Source organism: Molossus molossus, unplaced genomic scaffold (genome assembly GCF_014108415.1).
Source record: "Molossus molossus isolate mMolMol1 unplaced genomic scaffold, mMolMol1.p scaffold_m16_p_6, whole genome shotgun sequence".
NCBI classification, from domain to species: domain Eukaryota; kingdom Metazoa; phylum Chordata; class Mammalia; order Chiroptera; family Molossidae; genus Molossus; species Molossus molossus.
The window spans coordinates 18579566-18596154 of record NW_023425399.1 but is presented as its reverse complement, the minus strand read 5'-3'; the positions used below and the strand labels follow the sequence as shown (position 1 = coordinate 18596154).

The window sequence follows — 16589 nt, the reverse complement described above, 5'->3', positions numbered from 1 at the left end:
ATATGGGAGGGCAGCTGGAGTCAGAGTTACATATTCCAAGATACAGTGTAAAATACTCTCATGACTGACCCTCACTCTCTATACCGGCTTCATTACTACACCCCAGAGTTTGTTTTGTGAGGTCTTCTCCCACTTCTGCTGCTGTTGAAACAACCATGCTGTCAATATCTGGGGCTTTGAAGCCACGGACCGCTTTATTTATGTTTATCTTGATTTGTGTCCTCAAAGAATTAGAGTAGGCATGCTGCTGCTTTTACTTTGGAACAGACCATTTGTAGTGGTCCCTTGAGAGGTAGAAGTTGTATAGCTCAGACTCTGGAGCCAGGCTGCCTGGGTTAGTTAGAATTCTAGCTCCTGCATTAATTGCTGAGTGACCTTAGACCAGTCACTTTGCCTTTTAGGCCTCGGTTTTTTTGTTTGTTTGTTTGTTTTCCCCTGTAAACTTAAGATAAGAGATATGCACATAAAGCACTTAGAATAGTGCTTGGCACGTTTTAGGTGCTGGAAAAGTAGCAACGACAGTAATTGTTTGGTACCTCAGTGCTGTCATTCCACAGTTAAACACCAGATGGCGGCAAAGCTCAGGTTTTAAGCTTACCTATAATCTACCGAAAGGGCGCTGAGTTGATTTTCTTTTTCAGATTCCTAATTTGTGCAGTGTGAAGTATTTGTTTTTTCCCTTTCTCTCTTTGATTTCTTTCAAACTTTTGGTTGAAATGCATTTGTTTTGAGACTCTTATTTAAAGTTTATTCGTAAAATTTTTTAAAAAAGCTTTTTGGTTGAGGTAATGCAGAATAGCTATTAGTGAAAAGCAGCAATCCATCACATGGCTCACCTTGCCTTACTCCCTGTCCTATTCTCTAGAAACACCCATTTTAAACTGTTTTTGGTAATCATTTAATTTTGAATAGCTGAATTTTATGTTATCTCAACCAAAATATTTAGTGATATAACTATCAAATTTTTCTTGGAGTTTGCTGTAGTAGAAATAGCATGGGCTTTATTATGTGCCTAGTCTGTGCCCGGCACTGTGATGGGGGTTCATTAAGTTTCTGCTCTCAGGTAACTAGTCACGGGGTGTGGGGTGGGGAAGTTGTTGGTACAGCATAGCAAGTGCTTTGGGGGAGAGAGGGCAGCTGGCCTGTCCTGGGATGAACGTCAGTGAAGGCTTTCTGGAATCTCTGGAAGAGGTGACATCTGAGCAGAGATGAAGTAAGTCCAGGTTTGGCAGACAAGAAGGACAACAGTTAGGTGCTCCTGGCAAGGGGAGGAGCAAGATCAAAAACAAGTGGCGAGAGCATAGTATATCTGGGGAGCTAAGGTGGGCTGGCGGGTAAGATTTTGGAGTTGGAGATGGGAGTGTGATGAAGCTGGCACAGAGAGTAAGGGTTAGTCATGAGCACATTTTATGCTGTATCAGAAACTCTGTTTTGTTCTGAGGGAATCATAAGGAACCACTCAATTGTTTTAACAGAAAAGTAAGATGGTAGCATTTAAACTTTTTTTTTCCCTTTATTGATTTTAGAGAGAGAGGGAGAGAGAGAACATCGATTGGCCACCTTCCACATCCCCCCCACCGGGGATCTGGCCCACAACCTGGGCATGTGCCCTGACCGGGAATCAAACCAGCAACCTCTTGGTGCATGGGTCAGTGCTCAACCACTGAGGCACACCAGCCAGGCAAGATGGTAGCATTTAAATTTTGTAAAGATCACTCTTGAAGCAGCATGCAGAGAGCAGATTGCATGGCTTGAGACCACTTAGGAGATGATTGTAACAATCTAGGTGAGAAATGGCAAGGGGCTGAGATAAGGCAATGAAGTAACCAGAGGATGGGAATTGGGTTTGAGAAATAAAGAGTAGATAGACTCAGTAGGCGTGGGGGGTAAGGGAAAAGTCACAACTAAGTCCCAGATTTCTACTTTAGGTAATTGGGTACATAATGCTACCCAGACATGAGCTGCAAAGTCCAGGTGAAGAAGTAGAAGATTTCAAGCTCATTTTAGTGTTCAACCTGATCTTGTTTTGTATATATTAAGGGAGATCCCAGTACAGTTGGAATCAAAGGGGCCACTCTGCCACTTATTAGCTGTCACCTTCATCAGATTACTTGCCAACTCCAGGCTTCAGTTTCTTCTTCTGTTAAAGGGTGTTATACTTTCTACCACAGGATCTTTATGTTCTTTAAAAGGAAGAGCATCATAAACACCCAGCACAAGTCATAACCAGAGCAGATGATCAGTGGAAGTGGTTTCTTTCTTTCATTTCTAGGATTCACAAGGACTAGAGTTCCTTCAGGTTTTCACTCCTTCTTTAAGTCAGTAATTGGGGGTAATACAGTGTTCTATGGAAAATAACTACTTAAAAAATGAAATCTTATGTAGCTCATACACTTTAAACCATCATAGATTGCTTAGAATTTTGTCATCCAAAAAAACGTGGATGCTTTTTTCACTCACTGTATATCACCACTTATCACTGACTTTTCCCTCTTTTCAGAAAGCATGTACCTTCATTAAATCAAACCTTGATCCCAGCAACGTGGATTCCCTGTTCTATGCTGCCCAGTCCAGTCAGGTCCTCTCAGGGTGTGAGGTGAGTCCTGCTTTCTACATTTATTATTTACCTTAAACTCTAAAGTGTATTTTTAAAGGAGGGTCTTGTCAGAGTTTTGTTTTTGTTTAAAAAATTTTTTTTCCCTTTTTTCTTTATTGATTTTAGAGAGAGAGGAAGGGAGAGAGAGAGAGAGAAAGAGAGATAGAGATAGAAACATTGATGAGAAAGAACATCGATTAGCCGCCTCCTGCGTGCCCCCCACTGGGGATTGGGCCCATAACCTGGGCATGTGCTCTGACAAAGAATCGAACTGGCGACCTCTTGGTGCATGGGTTGACACTCAACCGCTGAGCTACACCAGCCGGGCTGTTTTTGTTTTTTTAATCCTCACCTGAGGACTATTTTTTCCCACTTATCTTCAGGGGGTGAGTGGGGTCAGGGAACATTGATGTGAGAGAAACACATTGACTGTTTGCCTCCTGCACGACCCTGACCAGGGCCAAGGACTGAACCGCAACTGAGGTAGATGACCTTGATTGGAATCAAACCGACTCTTTGGTCCATGGGCCAGCACTCTAACTGCTGAGCCAAACTGTCCAGAGCAGAGTTTTTTTAAAAAAAAACAATAAAAATCTAGTAGTGAGTGTGGGAATTCCAGTCTTGTGATTTTTTTTTAAAGAAGTGTGATATATTTTTCCCCTGAGTTTTTACTTTTCATTAGTTTTAAATAACTTTTTCCTATAGTTGCCTCTCTTCTAGGACGTGTTGATTTTTCTTTCCATCTCCCTTTAACATTTAAAAATGTTCAAAGTAAAGAAAGAGTGCCCCACATCAGATTTTTGGAAATGCATGTTACTGAACATAGAACCATGCAAGGAGCAAATGACTTACAGCATCTTTTCAAGTGTTGTGTTAAGGTTTTAAAAACATTAAATTCTAGTGTTTGAGTAGTTGAGGGGAAATGATCCTGTGCCAGGTGTGTGGTGTGACTTGGGTAGTTGCTCTGTGTGCCATCTTTGGCATGCCTGCCACTAATTGTCAGCACCTGTTCTAAAACTCTGTGTCTGCCAATCTTTTCTTAGATCTCTATTTCAAATGAGACCAAAGATCTGCTTTTGGCAGCTGTCAGTGAAGACTCATCTGTTACCCAGATCTACCATGCGGTTGCAGCCCTAAGCGGCTTTGGCCTTCCCTTGGCTTCCCAAGAAGCACTCAGTGCCCTTACCGCTCGCCTCAGCAAGGAAGAGACCGTGCTAGCGTGAGTCATCATCTCAAGTACTTCTCAGGCTTCATTTGTGTCGGGTACTATCTTGAGAGGGTTCATCCTTTGGTTCAGCAAATATTTTCTGGGCATCTACTATGTGCCAGGTGCTCTGCTAGGTACTGCTAGACATACTATTGCACTAAAGCAGGTAAGGTCTCTGTCCTCATGCAACTCACCTAGAGAGAGCCTTCTCCAAGCTGCTCAGGCAGAAGGCAGCTACTGAGTCAAAGCATAAACACATTGCCACATAGAAACAAAGCTGCCCTTTGAGGTTAGAGGCAGAAGCAAGGGCAGGCAATGACTGAAGGAGCGTGAGGCCAGTGAGCCACTTGGGTTCATCTCTTGCAGCGCACAGTGAGCTGTCGGCAGTGGAAGCTCTGCAATGAAGGAGAGCTTACGAGAGACATCACCTGGTGGGAGAAGTGGGTGCTCAGAGGGGAGAGTATTCTAGAAATCAGATTCTATTGCTCTGTAAAAGGCTTAGGTGAAGCAGAAGCACCTTAGGAAAATAACTCTGAGTAACTTTCCATGTTTATTATAAATTTAAATGTTGTAACTGATTTAAGACATTTACTAAACTTAAAAGTGATAGTATATGTAGTGTTTTAAAACACGGAAGCTCTTCATTTAAAACAGTATATGTATTTTCTGTGTGTTCCCCACTTTATTGCAACCCCTGAAAGAGAGTGGAGCACCTGGTCTCCTGTTAATTGCTTAGCAAGAGGTTGTGACACAAATTTCCTATTGAAGAATAGTTCAATTATTTCCCAAGATTTGTGTGTGTGTGGTATTTTTATTATCATTATTATTATTATTATTTTGCTAAGAACCAGAATGTTTCTAAATTTGAAGCTCTGTTAAGGGCAGGATTCAGTCAGTTGATATTCTCTCTGTCTCTCCCACACCTTATTTATATTCACATGGCCAGTAATCAGCACCTTTGGGCTGATGCTTTTCCCAGGGCTGATGTTTTGTACACATTTTGTCCTGTGTTTGGCCCTTGTGGTGCTTCTGTTTCAGGTTACATTATTTTGAGCTCATAATTCCTTGTGAAATTACCACTATCCCATGCCATGATATCACTGTCAGTGCTTCACTCGGATACTGCCTTCTATAGAAAAATCCTTCCATTTTCCTCTGAATAAAAAAGAAAATCTCCCCCCTTAAGCCCCAGAATAGGAAAGGTGCAAAGAAAATACCTTCATTTTGGAGACAGTTATACTTGGGTTTGAATACCAGTTCTGTTCCTTCCTTGCTGTGTGGCTTTGGGTAAGTTACTAACCTCTCAGAGCCTCATATGAGACTTTGAGACCAATAATTCTTATATCATAGAACAAAGGTCAGGATTAAATGAAATAATAACACGAAGGGCCTAGTGCAGTACCTAGTTCTTAGTGGGCATGCAACAAATGGAGCTCCTTCTCTTCTAGAGCACGCCTTCTTAGGTCCTTTTCTTAAGGAGCTGATTGCTTCCTTGGTTGTGTTGTAGTTATTTCTGTATTAGATTGTAAGCCTCTTTATTTGCAGTGCTTATAGAGCCCGGCACATAGTAGGTGTCCAAGAAAGAGTTAATAAAGGCTGAAACTATACTTTTGTGTTTAGATTGTCTTGTAGAAAGCTTACAGGTAAGAAGAGTACATAGTTGGGCTCAGATAGAACTGTGTTCAAATCTAGCCTCTTCTACTTAATACCTCTGTGACCATGAGCCGGCTGTTTAACTCCCTCTAAACCTCAGTGTTTTCATATATAAAACAGAAAATGACGTCTGTCTCATAGGGTTATCGTGAAGATACATTGGCAGGATGCCTTGTATAATGTTACTATTAATTTGTTCTATTTAATGAAATCTGATATAAATTAGGACTCTTCTAATGGGCCTTGTACATTTATGTGGACATATTCCAGGAAATGAATGTTCATAAACTAGTCTAGAATGGGAAAAAAATTATTTGTAGGTTTGAATGAACCATCTGAAAAGATGCCATTGTAGTCTCCCATAACCCAATTTCTTTGAGTCATGTGATGAGGTAGGATCTGCTTTCTTAGTGTTTGGTTATAGTACTCCAGAGGGAAAGAAGTTGCTGCCTGGGGAATAAGTAATTAAAGTCAGTGACAAAACTTTTCAAATGCTAAGTGATTAATTTCATTCTAGAAACTTCTGAGGTTGTTATCAGCATGACACTTACTTGTTCTAAAGAAGAGAAAAATGATATTTTAATTGAAAAGTTCTTTCTAGTCCAGCTGGTGTGGCTCAGTGGTTGAGCTTCGACCCATGCACCAAGAGGTCACTGGTTTGATTCCCAGTCAGGGCATATGCCCAGGTTGTGGGCCTGATCCCCAGTGAGGGGCATGCAGGAGGCGCCAGTCGATGTCACTCATTGATATTTCTATCTCTCCTCCTCACTTCCTCTCTCTCTAAAATCAATAAAGGAAAAAAAAATTTTAAAAAAAGAAAAGTTCTTTCTAGGATATCTTAGTAGCCTTATCTGGACTCAGCGTTTATCATGGGCAGATGTGGGATTTTTTGTTTTTAATTTGATTTAGTTGTAACTCTTCAACTTATACTGGAGTTCCTCCTTTTAAAAAAAAAAATGATTTATTTATTTGTTTGTTTATTTATTCTGGGGAAAGGAGGAGGGGAAAGGTAGAGGGGAAGGAGAGGGGGAAAGGTGAGGGGGAAGGAGAGGGGGAAAGGCACCTTGAGAACCCCCTCCTTTTTCTTTTTTCTAATGTGTTTTTATTGATTTTTTAGACAGGAAGGGAAGAGAGATAGAAACATTGATTTGAGAGAGAAACATTGATCTGCTACTTCTGCATTCTCCCTACCAGGAATCAAGTTTGCAACCTGGGCACATGCCCTGACTGGGAATCAAACCAAGAACCTCTCAGTCTATGGGATGATGCTCAATCCATTGAGCCATACCAGCTGGGCCAGATGTGAGGTTTTTATCTTGTTTGAAAATTCAATTTTTATTTTCTCAAGTGCATTATAGCAATAGGCATCCCATAGGAGTTGAATATTCTGGAGCTTCCCTCTCTGTGAATTGTGACTTCTTGTTTCCCAAATTGTCATCTTAATGGAATTAGTTTTCCATGGTGGGAATCTGAATTGTTATGATCCTGATGAAAGCAAATTCTCACTCTACATCCTCCAACACATTGACTTAATAAATGGTACTTTTACACAAAGGCCCAATCCTCTCTTGGGAATTAGGAAGCCATTCCCAGGTTGAGCAGTGGTTTGCTTAACCACCTGGGGTCCTTAGTTTTTCTCCATTCCACCCAGAAAAGGATCATTTATATTTTCCAAGTTATCTGCATTAAGAGAATAGAATCTAATAAAAAATCTGATGTGCACATACCTATCATGTTCCACCTTAAGTTTATTTTTTTTATTAACCAGTGTCACTCCAGTAAATTTAATTTTTTATAAAGTTTATCTTACAGAAATACACTCATAAGTGGATTAAAATATATGAGAATGAAGTGGTGACACATGCTACGACATGGACAAACTTTTAAAAACATGTTTAGTGAAAGAAGTCAGACCCAAAGGATAATATATTTTATGATTCCACTTATATTAAATATCCAGAATAGGTAAATCCATAGAATTAAATGCAGATTGGTGGTTCCAGGGGCTGGGGCAGGGGGTTGGGGTGGTAAGAAACTGCTTAATGGACATAGGGTTTTAATTTGGATTAATGGAATATTTCGGAATTAGATAGAGGTGGTGATTGCACAACGTCATGAAATAGACTAAGTACCACTGAATTGTTCACTTTCAAATGGCTATGTGAATTTCATCTTCAGTGAATTAAAAACAATATATATGTGAATAAGGGTTATCATTACAGCATTGTATGACCTAGTAAAACATTTAATGTTTATCAATTGGATGTAATTATGGTACATCTAAGCAGTGAAATACTGTGTTATTGGTAATAAGAATGAAATACATTTGCCCTGACCGTTGTGGCTCAGTTGGTTGGGCGCCGTCCTGTGCACCAAAAGGTTGCTGGTTCTATTCCAAGTCAGGGCACGTGCCTGAATTGTGGGCTCGATGCCCCCCGCCCCCACATAGTGGGCATACAGAAGGCAACCTATTCATGTTTTGCTTTCACATCGATGTTTCTCTTTCCCTCTCCCTTCTCTCTACAAAAAATCAATAACGAATCTTAAAAAAAAAAAAAGAATGGCCCTGGCCAGTTTTGCTCAGTGGTTATAGCATTGGCCTGTGGACTGAGGGGTTGCAGGTTTGATTTTCTGTCAAGGGCACGTTCCTGGTTGCAGGGTTTTTGTTTTTGTTTTCTTTATTCCTCACCTGAGGATATTTTTCTACCTATAATCAGATAGAGTGGGAGGGAGGGAGGGAGACAGAGAGAAACATCGATGTAATAGAGCCACATCAACTGGTTGCCACCCGCACACCCCGACGAACTGCAACCGAGGCACATACCTTTGACAGGAATCAAACCCATGACTCATTGGTCCATAGGCCAATGCTCCAACCACTGAGCCAAACTGGCCAGAGCTGAGTTGAAGGTTTGATCCCCGGCCCCTGTCGGGGTCGAGTGGGAGGCAGTCAATTCATGTGTTTCTCTCATATCAATGTTTCTCTCTCCCTTCCTCCTTCCCTTCCATTCTATCTAAAAATCAATGGAAAAATATCCTCTGGTGAGGATTAGCCAAAAAAAAAAAGAATGAAGTATTTATATGTACTCATAGATGTATACAATATAATAATATTAAGTTATTCAACATGTGTTTACTGAACACTTTCTGCTAATGTTGCATTATTGTGGTTTCAGAAATGTTTCAAATTCTACCCAGCAATCTACATATATAGATTCTACAGTATCAATATTTCTTTGGTCTTGGAATAAGAAAATAGAAAATTAACAGGCAGCCAACTTCTGCCATATACAGTTGTCCCGCACCACTTCGCTTCAACTTTCGCGGCTTCACGCTATCGCGGTTTTTTGAAAAAAAAAAAAAAAAAAAAAGTGGAGAGGGACGACTATATAAATGAAGAGTCATACTTCACGAAAATACATTTATTGCGGTAGAGTCTGGAACTGATTAACCGCGATAAGCGAGGGCCGACTGAAGACTTGTTCAAATTGAATCCTGTTCTCGGAGTTTCTCTCTTTTAAACCTAATCTAGTCTCAGTGTTCTGTATGTGATGCCTTTAGGAACAAAACAGATTTTCAGAGGGAGATGAACCTATGCTCCCTCTCGTCTGTGTCCCCACAGTACTTCTTGCAGGTCCTATTGCACAGATTGCTTTTTCTCTGGCTGTAATGATTTTTATAATGTACTGGTCTTTGTCACATCTTTGCCAACGAGATTGTAAATAGTAAGCTCCTTAAAGGTTGAGACTATCCTTTACTTCTAAAAAAAAAGAGTAGGATATTTGTGAAGGTGTACCAATACAGGAAGGGGTGAGTAATGAAAGGAGACTTGCCATTCATTAGGGTTCTACTTTTTACCTTCCAGAACAGTCCAGGCTCTGCAGACGGCATCCCACCTGTCCCAGCAGGCTGACCTGAGGAGTATTGTGGAGGAGATTGAGGTGTGAATTTATATTGCCAAAGGAATTTCTCAGCTCCTGTCTTTGAAACTCTTTAGGAGAGCCTTGCAAATAGAGACATGCACAATTTGTTACAGTCAGTTACAATTCTTTTCATATTCATGGCACACTTATTTTCTTTGTATCATAGCAATGTCTTAGGGAGTACTGTTAGACTAGTATAGTAACAACATAAGTTAGACAACAAACTACTTTTCCAGCCTTTTGTAGGTATCGTTTCATAGTCCAAGATTTTTTTTTTTTTTCCCTGATCCGAGGACATTTTTCCATTTTTTGCACAGATAGAGTGGGAGGGAGGGAGAGGAAGAGAGACAAAGGGAAACATCGATGTGAAAGGGACACATCGAGTGGCTGCCACCCGCATGACCAACCAGGGCCGGGGACAAACTGCAACCGAGGTACATGCCCTTAGCGGGAACCGAACCCGGATCTCTCCGGACCACAGGCGGACGCTCTAACCGCTGAGCCAAACCGGCCAGGGCAGTCCAAGATTTTTTAGAGCCTAAAATACCTGAAATTCAAAATTTTTTTCTGCCACTTACTACTTTGTAATCTCAGGCAAATTATTTAATGTTTGAGCCTCAATTTCCTTTTATGGTGGTTGTAGGAACAAGTGAGGTTCTAAAATGCCAACTACATAGTAGATTCTTAGCAAGTGATCACTGGTTTTTATTGTTACTCTATTTTTTCCAGTGCTCAGGACCTCCTGCTGCTCAAATACTACTCTCATGGACTGCATAGCCAGTGATGACAGGCAGCCAGACACTCATCACTGGATGCTCCTTAGGCACATTAGCTACCTCATCATGTTGCCCAGGAGAGCAGTGTGTCTCTCTTCATTCTTAGAACATTGAATAAGAAAGAGAAATGCTCAACTCTGTAGGTTTTATCCAACTGAATGCTTCCTGGGTGCACTGCAACCTGGCCCACTGGCCTTCTGCCCAGAGCAGCTGGTACCTTCAGTGCCATGACTCCTGGGCTTGGACTTGAGTACAAGGGGTCAGGGAAGGCATGCTTGCAGAGCTGCAGAAGACACTTTCTCTTCACGTGCCTGTGCAATATACTTTACTCTCCCTAAGCACCTTTTTAGTGAAATACTAAGTGACTTGAAGTGGTCTTCAGATTTAGAGTGAGATTTCTCAAAACTGTCTGCACTCTCATTTCTGTTATCACTTGACTTCAAATATGCTTTCGTTTTGTTGTGACAGGACCTTGTTGCTCGCCTGGATGAACTGGGAGGTGTATATCTTCAGTTTGAAGAAGGACTGGAAACAACAGCATTATTTGTGGCTGCTACCTACAAGCTCATGGACCATGTGGGGACTGAGCCATCTATTAAGGAGGTGCCTGTGTAACAATTCTCAGGAGTGAATCCCAAAGGGCTTGTTGACTTGACCTACTCAGGATAGCTGTTTTCAGAGAGGGATGTAGTCACTCAGTATCTGGGGTTAGACATTGAGAATGAGAAATAGAAAGATGTAATGCTTGTCCTCAAGAAACTGGTTGTCAGTGGGATAGACATGTAAACAGATTGTTACACTTGCTTCAAGTGGGGTATGAATATGTCATGAAACAGTGACAAGAAGGCCAAGTGTATTACTTTTGTTTTACCTCCCTTTTCTTCCTGATAATTCTGGCTTGTCTCATGAATGCTTTCCACTTTGGGGGCCCATGCAAATCTTCTTTCTCTTAAGTGCCCTGTACTTCAGAATTGCCTGTTCTCCCTTCTCCCTCATCTAGCAATGGCTAAATCTTAGCTAATCCTTGTTGATTGATATAGTTCACTGAGAGGCATGTGTGTCTGCCAGACATCCACCAAGAATTAATTCCTTTTTTCTTTTTCAAGAGGAGTTTGTTAACCTGAAAGAACCTTTAGTTGGAATATATGTGGGAAGTCTTTTGGAGTAGGACCCTCTTTGTACCCCTTGTTCGAGGGAAGGTTACCACCCTTGATCTAAATGACTTAAAATACATGCTGTACTGTTTTAATTTTGGGAGGAGAGATTTGGGTTTCAAGTTTGAACTTTCATTTCTTTTATGAATTAGGAGTTCTATGCTGAGTTTCTTCAAGTAAACAGTAAATAATTATCTGCCAGGGTAATTTGAATTAATTTCATATTTTCTACAGAGGATATGATCTAATAATTTATTCATGTATTGGCATTCTTCTGTTGTCTTTTTCTTCATCTTAAGTGTAGATAGGCGGTCTAGAGATATCATAGTATATTTTCTTATTTTTATTTTTTTAATATGTTTTATTGTTTTTGTTTTTGTTTTTTTCAGACCTAGAGAAAGGGGGAGAGAGAGAAACATCCATGTGAGCCCTGGCTGGTTTGGCTCAGTAGTTAGAGCATCAGCCTGTGGACCAATGTGTCACGGGTTCGATTATAGTCAAGGGCATGTACCTGGGTTGCAGTTCGTCCCTGGCCCTGGTTGGGGTCATGCAGGAGACAACCGGTCAGTGTGTCCCTCTCATGACGATGTTTCTCTCTCTCTTTCCCTCTCTCCCACTTTATCTGAAGATAAATAGAGAAATATCCTCGGGTGAGGATTAAAAAAAAGAAAAGAAAAAGAAACATTGATAGGCCGATTTCTCCACGCCCCCTACCGGGAGCCTGTAACCCAGGCATGTGCCCCAACTGGGAATTGAAGTGGGACCTCTTACTCCATGGGACGATGCTCAATCCACTGAGCCACACCAGCTGGGCCCATAGTGCCTATTTATATTTCTGTTTTGGGTAAAATGCAGGAATGTGGGTGTTAGGATACAAATTTAGGGACTCTTTTTTTTTTTTTCTTTTTATCCTCACTTGAGGACATTTTTGCATTTATTTTCAGATAGAGTGGGAAGGAGAGAGGGAGGAAGAGAGAGAAACATCAATGTGAGAGACACATCGACTGGTTGCCACCCACACAACCCCAACAGGGGCCGGGGACGAACTGCAACCATAGTACGTGCCCTTAGTGGGAACTGAACCTGGGACTCTCTGGTCCTCGGGCCTACGCTCTAACTGCTGAGCCAAACCGGCCAGGGCTAGAGACTCTTTTGTTAATCCTAATCTGAGGATATTTTTCTGTTGAGAGAGAGAGAGAAAGAAAGAAAGAAACATCAATGTGAGAGAGACACATCAATTGGTTGCCTCCTAGAGAGAGAGAGAGAGAGAGAAAGAGAGAAAGAGAGAAAGAGAGAAAGAGAGAAAGAAAGAAAGAAAGAAAGAAAGAAAGAAAGAAAGAAAGAAAGAAAGAAAGAAAGAAAGAAACATCAATGTGAGAGAGACACATCAATTGGTTGCCTCCTTCATGACCTCAACCAGGGCCAGGGATTAAATCTACAATCCAGGTAGGTGCCCTTGACTGGGAATTGAGCCCGCAACCCCTCGGTCTGAGGGCCAACACTCTAACCACTGAGCAAAACCGTCCAGGACTAAGGACTTTTATACACAGTATGTTAGATAAATTGGTGATATTCTTTGTATACAACTTAAACTTTTTCTTCCTTTATTCCCAAGCTTCTAGTAACCAGGTATTTGGATGGAGTAATTTTGCTGTCATTGCTTTTGACATAACTGTTCTGGTGAACAATCAGCCATTTTAACATGTCAACAGCCTAGTGATGGAAAAATGTAATTGGTACAATTAAAGAAAATTATTTCATGTCGACTATGAATAACACTGTCGGGAACAGGGAGCTTTTTTGTTAGATGGTAGATTTTAAAAAACAAAACTGATTGAAATGGAAAATTTTTCCTCCTAAGTAAACAACCTCCAGAATTTTAATAATGCCTTTTAGGTTCCACTTTTTAAAAAAAATTGCTTTCAGTTTTTTCTAAGCAGCCCATTAGTTCCTAATGGAGAGTTATTTTAGTTTCTTTTTAAGGTATATTTTGGCTATAAAGCTTGGTCTTTATACAGGTTAGCCCCAGTGTTCTGCTTAGAGGTGGGCTGGGAGGGTGAGGGGAATCAGAAAAGAATGTATTTTATTTTTATTTTTTTTAATTTAATTAATTTATTTATTTTTGTTAATAGATGTTTCTCCTTTTCCCCCCACTGATACCCCTCTCTTCCTCCTTCTCCTCCCTGTCCCCAACTTTGTTGTCCATGTCCATTGTTCATGCATACATGCATATAAATTCTGTGGTTTATCTCCCCCCCACTCCCTCTTCTGGGGATTGTCAGTCTGTACCCCACTTCCATGTCTCTGGGACTACCCCGTTCCTTAGACTGTTATTTATGTTCATTATATTCCACAAATAAGTGATATAATGTGATATTTGTCTTTCTCTGTTTGGCTTGTTTTGCTTACCATAATACTCTCCAGGTCCCTCCATGTCATCTCAAAGGATAAGAGATCTTTTTTTCTTATAGCTGCATAGTTCTCCATTGTATATATGTACCACAGCTTTTTTATCCATTTGTCTACTGATGGACATTTGGGCTGTTTCCAGATCTTAGCTATTGTAAATAGTGCTGCTATGAACATGAGGGTACATACATTCTTTCTGATTGGTGTTTCAGGCTTCTTAGGGTATATTCCTAGAAGTGGGATCACTGGGTCAAATGGCAGTTCAATTTTTAATTTTTTGAGGTAACACTATATTGTTTTCCATAGTGGCTGCACCAGTCTGCATTCCCACCAGCAGTGTACTAGAGTTTCCTAGAAAAGAATGTATTTTAGTGTGGAAGGACAGACAGAACCACAAACCTTCTTTAGACTCAGTTTCCTTATTTGTAAAACATTAATATCAGTCTTTTCAGGGTTTTTGTTAAGATTTGAGTTAATGCACATAAAGCACCTGTCACAGTGCCTGGCATGTATAGGCATTGAACAGATGGTTACTGTGTTATGTATTTTATTTTATTTATTAAAAAAATTTTTTTTTTTGCCACAGCTGGTTGGCTCAGCAGTTCGAGCATTGGCCCGCGGACCAGAGGGGACCGGGTTCGGTTCCTACTAGGGGCACATATCTTGATTGCAGTTTGTCCCTGGTCCTGGTTGGGGTCATATGGGTGTCAACCACTTGATGTGACTCTCTCACATCGATGTTTCTCTCTTTCCCCCTCTCTCCCTTCTGCTCTATTTGAAGATAAATGTAAAAATGTCCTCGGGTGAGGATAAAAAAAAAAAAATTTTTTTCTTTATTGACTTTTAGAGAGAGAGGGAGAGAGAGAGAGAAACATCGATGAGAGAGAACATTGATGGCTGTCTCCTGCATGCCCCCCACTGGGGATTTGGCCCACAATTTGGACATGTGCCCTGACCAGGAATTGAACCAGCAACCTCTTGGTGTATGGGTCAATGCTCAACCACTGAGCCACACCGGCCAGGCAGTTTTATATATTTTATTATATACTTTTGTATCTCAGTAGTTATTGATGGGTACCTTACATTTGTCTAGTAAGCATTTCATAAATGGTTGACAAGTAAATGCAAGAATTTCAGTTACTACCAGAAGATGGAAAAAACAAACAACCAAATCTAAGTTTTAAATTTAAATGAAGAATATTTCCCTTTCTCCCCATCTACCAATTTGGATTAATTACCTTCCTAGAAACAGATAAGGAATGACATGAGCCTGATGGGAGGGAGGGGTGGCTCTCCTCCCTTCCTACCAGAGGGAGATCTCAAGCTAAATTTCCCTTTTTTTTCAGGATCAGGTCATCCAGCTAATGAATACGATCTTTAGCAAGAAGAACTATGACTCACTCTCAGAAGCCTTCTGTGTAGCCTCTGCTGCCTCTGCGCTCTCCCAGAATCGCTACCACGTGCCAGTTGTGGTTGTATCTGAGGGATCTCCTTCCGACACTCATGAACAGGCGATCCTTCGGGTATGACCTCCATGCCCAAAATGTGCTGTCCTGATTTCTGTTTCCAGTGTAGGGCTTTCAGAAATCTAAAGACTGCTACACAGCCGATTGTCACCCTATGAGGACATACCCATTAATGTAGAGCATGGCTCATTCCCTTAGCCTGGAAGTGGGACATGACTACTGGGTGAGCTAGTCATAGAACCCCTCAAATCTGTAGAAAAATGTGCTTTTTTCTAGAGCATTTTAAATAATAGGGCTTTCAAATAATTAAGTGTATGAAAATTACATTTCTGGGTTCATAACTCCAGATATATAGAGAAATCTTGCTTGTAAAATGCATTTTTCAGTACCAAAACTTTATAAATACATTATTTTAGGATAGCTTTTTAAATTCCCAAGTAATTTTGGTCCTTATACTTGTTAAAATAAGTATCAGGTATCTTCCTCCCTGGTGTTGACAGTATATCTTTCTGCCTGTTCATTGTATAGCCCTCCCCTCTCACTCAGCAGTAAGCATAGACTTCTCTTTTCTGTTACAAAGCAAATGCACCATTCTTGAATTGACTTAGAGATTTCATCTCAAATGGGGCTTTTGTTGCTGTTGTTTGGAAATCACTGATAGGCTGAGATCTTTAATGTCTAAACCTTGGGGTTCCACATTGGATAGTTAGTTCCATCTGTCCCATCAGTTCTATTTTAGCAGCTCCTGCAGATATTCTTCTGCGCAAGTGCTCTGTACTTCACAATTGCCTCTCCTCCCCCTACTTACAACATACATCCTGTCAGCAAAACATGGAGTGAGAAATAACCTAATTAACATAATTCACCATGAGGCAGGGGGTGCTAAGAGCAAAGTAGAAAAAGTATTGACTTCGAAGCTAGTCTGGAGTTTGAGTCCTAGACTAGTGATTTTCAACTGGTGTGTTTTAAGAATTTTTAAAACATGCAATGCCTATTTAGTTAGGGGCACTGACCTCTTTTTCCTTAGATTGTCAATTAAAAAAATGGCAACAACCAACACAACAATAGCTATCCAGTGTGAATAAATAATAATTACACCTATATTTTTTTATCAGATTGGCAAAAAATATATTTTTTAGTGTGCTGCAGAATTTTTATCTAGTTTATGTGTGCTATAAAATGAAAAAGGTTGAAAATATCTGTCCTAGACCAACCACTTAACTGGCAATGTGGCCTTTGGCAGTCCCTTAATCTCTTGTGGCCTCAGTTTCTTCATCCCTAAAATAGAGATTACATATCTATTTTTGATCATTGATGGAAAGATAAAGAATCTAGTCTTGTATCTGGCAAATAGTTGATTTTTAGCAAATGATATTAATGTTATCCATATTTCTTTAATCTTCTC

At 40.5% G+C, this 16589-nt stretch overlaps 1 protein-coding gene across 3 annotated transcripts in view; it reads left to right on the top strand.

Annotated features, from left to right (window-relative positions):
• The window catches only part of RPN2 (ribophorin II), a 61434-nt gene that overhangs the window by 11089 nt on the left and 33756 nt on the right, over positions 1-16589 (top strand). For all 3 annotated transcript variants that reach the window (XM_036244517.1, XM_036244519.1, XM_036244518.1), the window contains exons 3-7: positions 2501-2596; positions 3640-3815; positions 9322-9397; positions 10624-10758; positions 15065-15241. In XM_036244517.1, the coding sequence (XP_036100410.1) occupies positions 2501-2596; positions 3640-3815; positions 9322-9397; positions 10624-10758; positions 15065-15241 (660 nt within the window). The remainder of the gene's footprint in view (positions 1-2500; positions 2597-3639; positions 3816-9321; positions 9398-10623; positions 10759-15064; positions 15242-16589) is intronic.